The sequence below is a fragment of the Notechis scutatus genome, chromosome 4 (assembly GCF_049901735.1).
Source record: "Notechis scutatus isolate UNSWTSFEM ecotype Mainland chromosome 4, rNotScu1.2, whole genome shotgun sequence".
NCBI classification, from domain to species: domain Eukaryota; kingdom Metazoa; phylum Chordata; class Lepidosauria; order Squamata; family Elapidae; genus Notechis; species Notechis scutatus.
The window spans coordinates 162,879,075-162,889,774 of record NC_142012.1 but is presented as its reverse complement, the minus strand read 5'-3'; the positions used below and the strand labels follow the sequence as shown (position 1 = coordinate 162,889,774).

Sequence of the window (10,700 nt, the reverse complement as noted above, 5' to 3'; positions counted from 1 at the left end):
TTGCGATGACTTTTTCTAAGTTCTTTTTTTTTTTGCGAGAATCTACGTCTCAGTCTCGCGATTCACTGCAGGGGGGGCATAAACGTAAGAGAACTACGAATCCCATCAGGCCCCGGGGCCCCGTTCTTTTAATCTCCGGATATTGAGAGCGCCGCGTAGGCTGTCGCTCAAATGGGAATGGCGTTAGGTCAGAGGTCTTCAAACGTGGCCACTTTAAGACGTGTGGACTTCAACTCCCAGAATTCTCCAGCCAGCTGGCTGGAGAATTCTGGGAGTTGAAGTCCACACGTCTTAAAGTGGCCACGTTTGGGGGCCCCTGCGTTAGGTTTGCTAAAATGAGCTGTTCTGTAATTTTTTTTTAAAAAGCTCCTTTTGCTTTAAACCAGGGGTGTCTACCTTGGCAACTTTAAGACTTGTGGACTTCAACTCCCAGAATTCCTCATAGCTGGCTGAGGAATTCTGGGAGTTGAAGTCCACAAGTCTTAAAGTTGCCAAGGTTGGACACCCCTACTTTAAACCTTCCAGTAAAGGATGTCTTGGGCTCCTGAATGACAGGCAGGAAAACAGCCCAACATATTTGAGGGGCTGCCATAGAGAGGAAGGGGGCGGTCAAGCACTTGAAGGTCAGACAAGGAATAATGGATGGAAACTGATCCAGGAGAGATTTCAGCTAGAAATAAGGAGAAATTTTCTGACAGTGAGAACAATCAACCCATGGAACAGAAGTTACCCTCAGAAGTTGCAGGTGCTCCATCACTGGAAGCTTTCAAGAAGAGACTGGACTGCCATCAGTCAAAAATGGTGTAAGAATTAGAATTCTTTTATTGGCCAAGTGTGGTTGGACACACAAGGAATTTGTCTTGGTGCAGATGCTCTCAGTGTACATAAAAGAAAAGATACATTCATCAAGAATCATCAGGTACAACACTTAATAATAGTCATAGGGTTATATAGTCATAGGGTATATAGTAAATAGAATATAGCCATAGGGTACAATAAGCAATCCAATCATACTAGGAAACAGTCAATATAAAATGTAAGGATACAAGCCACAAAGTTACAGTCATACAGTCCCAAGTGGGAGGGAATGGGTGATAAGGAGTGATGAGAAGATTAATAGTGATAGTAGTGCAGACTTTGTAAATAGTTGGACAGTGTTGAAGGAATTATTTGTTTAGCAGAGTGATGGCTTTTGGGGAAAAAGTGTTCTTGTGTCTAGTTGTTCCGGTGTGCAGTGCTCTATAGCGTCGTTTTGAGGGAAGGAGTTGAAACTGTTTATGTCTGGGATGTAAGGGGTCTGTAGATATTTTCACAGCCCTCTTTGACTCCTGCTTGTAAGGTCTCCTGCTTGGGCGGGGCTGGGGTTGGACTAGATGACCTACAAGGTCCCTTCCAATTCTGCTAATCTGTAAATAAATAAAGCTATACAGCATTCACTAGCATGGTGTACTTGGTTCCTGAATTACGGCAACCCACCCATTTTCTGATTTAAGGTATAGTTATTTTAGTGACCATTTAAAATTACAGCAGTACTTAAAAAAAGTGACTTATGACCATTTTTCACATGACCGTTGCAGCATCTCTGTGGTCACGTGATCAAAATTCAGGTGGTTAGGAATTTCTTGACAGGGAGGGCAATTGACTTGACAGGGCAGGAGAAGGAATTTCAGGCTTGAAAACAGAGCAAAACTCACACAGTTGGGAAGATGCCAGGAACACAGATAACCTTGACGATACTAGATCATGTTTGATCTAGTTTTATACACTGTATAAAACTATATTGATCATGTTTTAAACACTGTGTTCCCAGCTGCAGCTAATGAAGGGAATCAGGGCCCTTTCCTCCCCTGTAAGCCATGCAACTCACATTGCTCCCTTCTCCATTCCTCCTTGCGTGCCCTAGGAGGAAGAGGGGGTGGGCCTGAGTCTTCCTCTAATCTCCATATTCCTTGCTGTACCTCTCTCCTGCTCTGCCCAGCTGGATTTTGCCCATTTCTTCCACAGCCAACGGAGCCACACTCCCACTCCCTGTCAGCTGTTCAGCTTCCCCCTCCGAGTCAGGTTCCGACAGGGGCATGACACACATTTTGAAAGGACCAGGAGGGTATGGTCATCTTTATGAAAACATCCTCAACATGACTGAAGTGAGGTTGTCTCAGTCAATAGACTGTAAGTGGAATGGGCAGGATTTAATTTTTTTGCACACCAAACATGGCCTTTATCACTAAGCTAAGTTGACTTTTCTTTGAGCGCTGAGATTATGATTTGCACAGGACCACTTGAAGAAATCTCTGCTTTTCATTATTGCAATGAAGAAAACTTACATGTCAGAAGAATCTTAAAGTAGAACTGTTTTTCTTCATATAATAATATAAATACTTAATATAATACCAGTGGAATGCTTTGACTCCAGAGATTGTGGGTGCTCCATCACAGGTTTTTAAAAAGAGATTGAACAGCCATTTGACTGAAATAGCCATAAGGCAGTGGTGGCTAACCTTTTTGGGCTCCTGTGCTGAAAATTGCATGCGCACTCATGTGCCAACACCCAGAAGGCAATGCGCGCGCCCCTCCACGCCCCCTGCACATGCGTGCGCGATGCCCCCCTTACCTGCACTGCACATGCATGCCCTCCCAACTGACTTTCGGCCTGTTTGAGGCCTTTTTGGCCTCCCAGAGGCTTGAGGGAAGCCTCTGCAGCCTTTGGAGGCCGAAAAATGGGCCCCTTTGGTATTTCTGGAAATACCGGTAGTGACGAAACAAGCCTGTTTTTTGGCCTCCAAAGGCTGCAGAGGCTTCCCTCGAGCCTCTGGGAGGCTGGAAAAGGCCTCAAACAGGCCGAAAGTCAGCGGGGAGGGCATGCATGTGCAGTGCCATAGGTTCGCCATCACGGGCATGGGGTCTCCTGCTTGAGCAGGGGTTTGGACTAGAAGACCTCCAAGGTCCCTTCCAATCCCAATACAGGTAGTCCTTGACTTACAATAGTTCATTTAGTGACCGTTTGAAGTTACAATGGCACCGAAAAAAGCGACTTAGGACCATTTTACACACTTAGGACCTTTGCAGCATCCCCATGTTCAGGTGATTTACATTTGGATGCTTGACGACTGGTTCATATTTATCATCATCATCCTCTTTTAATGACCCCATAATCATTTGCAGGGTGGAGTCTTGGTAACTGAATGGAGCTGTTTTAATGGCCAGATGCCCTTCCTGTCACCCATGCAGAGTTTTGTTCAGCAGATATATTCCCAGTGCGCCCAGAGAAAGAAATACTTGCCTCTACCAAGGATTGAACTCACAGCCTCCTGATTGCAAGGCGAGAGCTCCACCTCTAGGCCACCGCACCACTCAACTGGTTCATAAATTTATGATGGTTGCAATTTCATCTTTTGTGATTTTTTCAAAAGCAAATTCAGAAACTGTCAAGCCAGATTCACTTCACAACCGTGTTACAAATTTAACAACTGCCATGATTCACAACAACGTGACAAGAAAAGTCATAAAATGGGGCAACTTAACACATTTTTCACTTAGCAACATCAGTTCTGGGCTCAGTTGTGGCCCTAAGTTGAGGAGTACCTGTAGTTAGGTTCTAATATATCGCTTCCTACTCTGAGGTTTTGTTCTTTTTTTTAAAAAAATATTTTAATGGAAAGAATCCTGTAATATGAGCCTCGGCCTGGAGCCTAAAACCATTGCTCAGATAGGGAACGGGAATATCAGCAGGGCTAAACAGCCACAAGTCAGAACAAATTTACCATCGGATCTCCTGTAACTAAACTGCCAAACTAGAGTCACTCCCGATTTGTTGCCTAATAGCTGGTGTGGGATTCAGAAAGCCCAGCAACCAGTTCTCTGCCCGGTTACTGGGTGGGCGTGGCCATGGTAGGCCTGGCCTACCGGAACATCCGAGAGGACCATTTTTCGCCTTCCCCAGACTCCGGAGGCTTCCCTCAGGCCTCTGGGAGGGCGAAAAACGGCCTCCCCCGGGCTCTGGAAGCTGGAAACAGGCCCGTTTGCAGACCTCCAGAACTTCTGGTTCGGCCTGTTTTTTCACCCTCCCAGAGCCTCTGCGCAGACCCTGCACTGACCTGAGTCCAAAATGGGCCATGTGGAGGCTCCTGGGAGGGGAGGGTTGGGCGGGGCCAGCCGGTCAGTTCACCTACTGGTTTGGCAAACCAGATGTAAATTTAACATCCGCTTCGCCCAAACCGGTCCGAACCGGTCGAATCCCACCCGTCTAATAGGCTGAAAATAGGAAACAGTGCTGCACTCTCAAATGGATTTGTCTAGTTTTGTTTTGTTTTATTTTGTCACACAGTTTTGAAGTCCACTTTGAAACAGTCAAGCGGAAAGTGCTTTTAATAGTAAAGACATCAACAGCAGCCCTCCCCTCCCTCCCTCCTTCCCCCCCCCCACCCCGAATGACACACACACACACACACACACACACACACACATCGCACTAATCCAAGGCACTAATCTCCACCAAGCTCAATTAAGATGGGAGCGACTTTGGAATTTCTCAGCCAAGCTAATTTTGATTCGGTCACGAGCTTGGAAAAGGGTTGAATGACACTGCGTCGGAAGCGAGTTCGAATTCGTTTCTCGCTTCTCCCGTCTCCTGCCAGACTCCAAAACTTTCCTTGGGATACGGGGTTTGTTTTTTTTCTCTGTGTGTGCTTTGAATAGGGTGACCTACATCTGCGCGGGATTCCTAGCAACCGATCGAGGGGGCCACCTCCATATTGTGAAAAAGGGATACGAAGCTTGGGGAGATGCGACGCTAGCGGGGGAAAAAGGCAGTTTGTCTTTCCACAGTGATTGGGTGGGATTGTGCTTCGGCAGGTGTACAATCTCTCTCTCTCTCTCTCTCTCTCTCTCTCTCCCTTTTTTGACATAACACGAAGGACTTTGCTCCAGAAAGAAGCAAGACAGAGAATAGTCTTTGCCCAACCCTTGTTTTCTTCTTTGGATGCTTGATTGGTAGAAAAAAATAGTCAGTCTTTCTTTGATTTTGCACCCCAGTACTGGGTATAAATGCTTTTGTGGGATGCTCCCAATCTTAGCTAGACTTTGACCCAGGAGTTTTTCAAACTTTTTTTTTTTTCAAACTGTGGAATCTATTCAATTTAAACTAAAATAAAGTAAAATAAAATAGAATAGGAAAATTCACGCAGTGCCCATGCCAGCTGACAAGCCCTATTCTTTCCCTAACCAGGGTGTTTCTCCATCTCAGCAACTTTTGAGCTGTGAGGACTTCAATTCCCATAATTCCCTGGCAGGCCAATTGTCCCAAAGGTGCTTGCCGTCCCTTCCCCCCAGCAGAGGAATTCTGGGAATTGAAGTTCGCACTGTTCAAATTTGCTGAAGCTATGAAACACTGCACTTTGGTTTAGTGACTAAGGGGTGGAGGGAAACCCTTTTCACATTCTCCTCCAAAAAAGAAAATGGTTAGTGGCTTGCAGGGAGTTTCTTTTTCTCCAAATCATTTGTAGACAGATCCTTTTTTCCTCTCCTCCTCTGATTCCAAGGCACTCATTCCAGCTTTCACAGAATCCCGTTTGAAAAACTCTACTCTGAACCCATAAGCCACGCAGGAGATCATGACAGCAACTAATTGAGGTGGCTTCATGAAAAAGACAAGCATGAAAGACAGATCTGTATCCTGGCAATTAGCTAATTAGCTACTTCAGAAGTAGGGTATCCCTGATTACACCTCTAATCGTGAGTAATTGCAATCCCTGTTGCAAACAACTACGCCTTTTCTTCCTGTTTTCAGTGGAAGAAGCTTCTCAAAGGTACCGTGTTTCCCCCCAAAATATGACCTACCCCGAAAGTAAGTCCTAGCTGGATTTTCACACGTGCCCAATATAAGCCTTACCCCCCAAAATAAGCCCTAGTTAAGGGTGCAAAGGGTGAGGCGAGGCGTACCGGTAAAAATTAAGCTAGGGTGGGGATGGCGGTTGAAGCTGCTCTACTTACCAGGCCCCGCACTTCTGCGGCTGCAATCCGGACTCTGTTATCAGCTGCAGAGGGCTTTCCAGAAGGGCCTCTGACAGCAAAATGGAGGCTGGGGGCAACGCGCAGGCAGCCACAGAAGAAGTGGGCCGGCATCGGGCTCTTGCTGGGCAGGGCTTTTGGTGCCTCCACCACAAGTGGAAGACACCCTCCCGAAACTAAGACCTGGTACCTTTTTTTGTTGGTGAAAAAAAATATAAGACCAGGTCTTTTTTTCGGGGAAACACAGTGTCTTTTGTTGGCCTGTTGGGATGAAATCTGCTCAACTGCTCTGATCCCGTAGGATTACACTTCCCCGTTCTCCCTGTAACCTTCTCAGCAGCTTCTTTTTGGCGTGTTGGGAACAAATCTTTCAAACTGAGTGGATTGTCCCTAAGGTACTTTTTCCAAAAGACAAATGGACTTTCTTGGGTTTGTTTTTTCCTCTCCCTTGGAAAATATTTCGCTTCTCATCCAAGAAGCTTCTTCACAACTTTTTTTTGGGGGGTGGGGAAAGCACTATTGGGACAACCATGACCTGGGTGATCGACTACTGGGTGGATTCTGCTCTGATTCTGGTAGGATTCTCTGGGAATCTATGTTAGAGGGTCAGGTTTCAAGGGGTTCCACGTGGAATCTGTAATTTCCATCAACCTAGGAAGCTGTAGTTGGAACCCCCACACTCCACTGAATCCAGAGAGAGAGAGACGCCTTCCAACCTGGAGAGTCAACGAGCAAAGGCATCCTCCTTGGTGTGGTTCCTAGACCCATCTCCCCCTACCCCTCCCTTCCCCCCGCCCCCCGCCCCCCAACAGCAAAGCTGCAAAGCTGATCTAGAGAAGCAGAAGAAAAACGGCATCAGGGCACTGCGAAGGATAGGCAAGGCCCCCTGAGTTAGCTGGAGAGGAGAAGAAAAGCCAAAGAGGTCGAGTAGGAGATTCTCTGTGGATTGCTCCTTCCTGACCGAAGAAAAGTAGTCTTGGAAGGAAGGCAAGAAGTTCTGCTTCTCTTTTGTCCTGGTGCTCAAAGAGAAGAGTTTGTACCAACTGAAGATGTCCAGGCAGGGTTGCCAAGTGCTTCAAAGTCATCAAGGACTGTGCAGGGGGACAGCTGGACAGATGTATGTACAGGAACTGCGAGAGATGGAACTTATTCCCTTCCTTTCTTTCTCCTTCCCTCCCTCCCACCTATCTTCCTTCCTTCCTTCCACTTATCTTCCTTCCTCCCTCCCTTCCACCTCCCTCCCTTCCACCTATCTTCCTTCCTTTCTTCCTCCCTCCCTTCCACCTGTCTTCCTTCTTTCCCTTCTTTTCTGCCTGCCTCCCTCCCACCTACTTTCCTTCCTTCCTTTCCTTCCTTCCACCTATCTTCCCTCTTTTTTTCCTTCCTTCCTTCCTTCCTTCCTTCCTTCCTTCCTTCCTTCCTTCCTTCCTTCCTTCCTTCCTTCCTTCCTTCCTTCCTTCCTTCCTTCCTTCCTTCCTTCCTTCCTTCCCTACCATACTTCACAGTACTTCCCAGGGTTCATGAAAGAGCCTATCGGGCAATCAAAGTGCTCTAAAAAGTCCCGCGAGTTGCTGAGAGTGCCGATGACCCGGAACTTGTCGGGGCTGTGGGGATCCGTCATCAGGCCCTCGTGCGAGCTCTCCGGGGTCCTCACAGAACACCACACCTGCATCAGAGAGAAGAGGGTTAGCAGAGCGCTAATTATGCGGAGGAGGTCAAATGAGTGGAGTGGCATGCCTGAAACGTAGCACAAACAAGGGCTGAGTTGGTCAGAGGTAGCCAAATTTCATCTAAGTTGATTTGGGAGTAGAGATATACACAGAAGTGGTATGCGACCGGTTCGGACCGGTTTGACTGAATCGGTAGTAAAAAAAAAAAAAGGCCTCTGACGATCAGCTGAGAGGAGGGGAAAAAATCCTCCAAATCGCCTGAGAGGAAAAAGGAAGAGAAAAGTGCAGGATTGGCCCTCCCACCCACCCCTCTTCTTTATCCTCTCAGTGATTGGCGCTGCAGGCCTCAGCTGATGTGGGGGAAGCTGCGCGTCGGTGTTAGGCAAACAATTTGAATCCCACCACTGGATAGACAGGTAGTCCTCGACTTACAACAGGGTGGGATACAAAATAAAAACAGTCACAAAAACAGGTGAAGCCCCTTTTCTTCCTTCACTTTGCTTCCAAGTTCCAAATATCCTTGACTGGAGACAAAAAAACTCCCCCACAAGCAGTTACGAAGAGGAAATGCCGTTTAAACTAAAAATGCTGATAAATTATAAAGAGTAAAAAACCACACAAACCACACTGAAGCAATTAAGGGAACCAGGCAAGATAAGGATTCAAAGATGACAGATATCGGAACACACACTGGGAAGGACGCCAAACTCAGAGAGGAACAACAGACTAGAGATATTTCCACGCTTTGTTTCCAGCACTGGCCCATACGCATGTCTGTCCTCTTATTCAGTTCTCACAGCTGCAGCCCATGAAGAGGATCAAGGCCCTTTCCTTCCCCATAGACCATGCCACTCACGTCTCTCCCTTATCCTCTCTTCCCTGCGTGCCCTAGGATGGAGAGGGGGTGGGCCTGGGTCTTCCTCTGACTGCCCAGCCGGCCTCTGCCCTTCCCCAGCCTCCTCCACAACCTACGGAGCCACACTTCCTGTCGGCTGTTCCTCCTCTCCCTCCGAGTCAGTCTCCAACAGGGGCATGACAGTTCATTTAACGGCCATTCAAAGTTACAACAGCCCTGGAAAAGTGACTTATGACCAGTTTTTTTCACACTTACGACTGTTGCGGCATCCTCCATGGCCACGTGATCAAAAATTCAGACAGTCGGCAACCGACTTGTATTTATGACGGTTGCAGTGTCCCGGGGTCCCCATTTTGCGACTTTCTGACAAGCAACGTTAACAGGGAAGCCATGTTCACTTCACAAACAGGTTCCTACCTTAACATCTGCAGTGATTTCACTGAACAAGTAGGACCCAGAAAGGTTGTACAATGGGGCAAAACTCACATAACCCGTGTCTCCCTTAGCAACAGAAATGTTGGGTACAATTGTGGTCGTACTGTGTGGTCGTAATTGTCGAAGTTGGAGGACAAAAGGAGGAAAATAAGGAAAGAGTGACATTTGAACCTTATTCCTTAAGTGGGGCTCAGTCCTGGAATTAAGCAATCTATGGGAAAGACAATTTACCAAAAAGAAAACCCCCTCCTCAATTACTCACTAATAAATTAAATCTAGTGTTGTTTTCGTGCTCTGTTTTCAAGTAAAACTGCCACCTTGCCCTTTTTGCTGGCAATAAGGCCGATTAATGAGACGCCATGTGAATCTTCTTTCCTTGGTCGTTGGCTTGCTGTGGAAGGGCGGAGCTGCTGTTTTACTCAGGACATTTGTTGATCGTGGACCATTAAACATTTATTGGGAAGCAGTGCTGTTTCTGTTTAGGGGGGCTTCCAGAAAGCTGTGACATGTTTATTTTCTCATAAGGGACCACTGGTGTCCCTTTTTTTTTTTTTTTTTACCTCTGATTACAGATTTTTTTAAAAAGCTGTAAGTGCAGATTGGTCACCAAGCTCTCAAAAGAGGCAGTCAGTCATAAGACCACGGGGGCAACTGTCAGAACTTTGAAACAAGGTCGTAAATAAGCATTTTCAGAATGTGTTGTAACTTTGGACAGTCGGTAAGGGATCGATCTTAAACTGAGGTCTACCTGTAATGACCAGTGCCACTGAAAGAACCATTTATTTATTTATGTATTTATTTATTTATTTATTATCTTACCTTTATCATTTTTACAACTAACTCAAAGTGGCAAACGTATCTAATACACTTTCCTCCTCCTATTATCCCCTCAACAACAACCCTGTGAGATGAATTGGGCTGAGAAAGTGTGACCGACCCAAAGTCACTCAGTCGATTTTCATGGCTAAGGTGGAACTAGAACTCCCAATTTCCTAGTCATTGGCCTGAAGTCACCTAGCTGATTTTTATGGCTTAAGTGAAACTAGAACTCCCAATTTCCTAGTGATTGGCCCAAAGTCCACCCAGCTGGCTTTCGTGCCTAAGGGGGGGGGACTAGAACTCTCAATTTCCTAGTCATTGGCCCAAAGTCACCCAGTTGATTTTTATGGCTAAGGTGGAACTAGAACTCCCAATTACCTAGTGATTGGCCCGAAGTCACCCAGTTGATTTTCATGGATAAAAGAGAACTAAAACTCCCAATTTCCTAGTCATTGGCCCGAAGTCACCCAGCCAGCTTTTGTGCCTAAGGGGGGACTAGAACTCCCAATTTCCTCGTGGTTGGCCCGAAGTTACCCAGTTGATTTTTATGGCTAAAGAGGAACTTGAACTCCCAATTTCCTAGTCATGGCCCGAAGTCACCCAGCCAGCTTTTGTGCCTAAGGGGGGGGACTAGAACTCCCAATTTCCTCGTGATTGGCCCGAAGTTACCCAGTTGATTTTTATGGCTAAAGAGGAACTTGAACTCCCAATTTCCTAGTCATGGCCTGAAGTCATCCAGCCGGCTTTCATGCCTAAGGAGGGACTGGAACTAATAGTCTCCTGGTTTCTAGCCTGCTACCTTCCCAACTAGACCAAACTGGCTTTCCTTATTTGATATTGAGCTGCATTAAGCATTCAAACCCACTGGCGGTGATAGAAAAGATACCCCACCCCACATACATATCAGCTAAATT

At 46.5% G+C, this 10,700-nt stretch overlaps 1 protein-coding gene across 4 annotated transcripts in view; it reads right to left on the bottom strand.

Moving 5' to 3' along the window:
• Positions 1–4,420: 4,420 nt before the first annotated feature.
• The window catches only part of ECE2 (endothelin converting enzyme 2), an 87,444-nt gene continuing 81,164 nt past the window's right edge, over positions 4,421–10,700 (bottom strand). For 2 of the 4 annotated variants that reach the window (XM_087965496.1, XM_087965498.1), the window contains one exon: positions 7,433–7,672. In XM_087965496.1, the coding sequence (XP_087821622.1) occupies positions 7,496–7,672 (177 nt within the window). In that variant the 3' untranslated portion in view covers positions 7,433–7,495. The other 2 variants (XR_015749537.1, XM_087965497.1) reach the window with 2 other exon arrangements.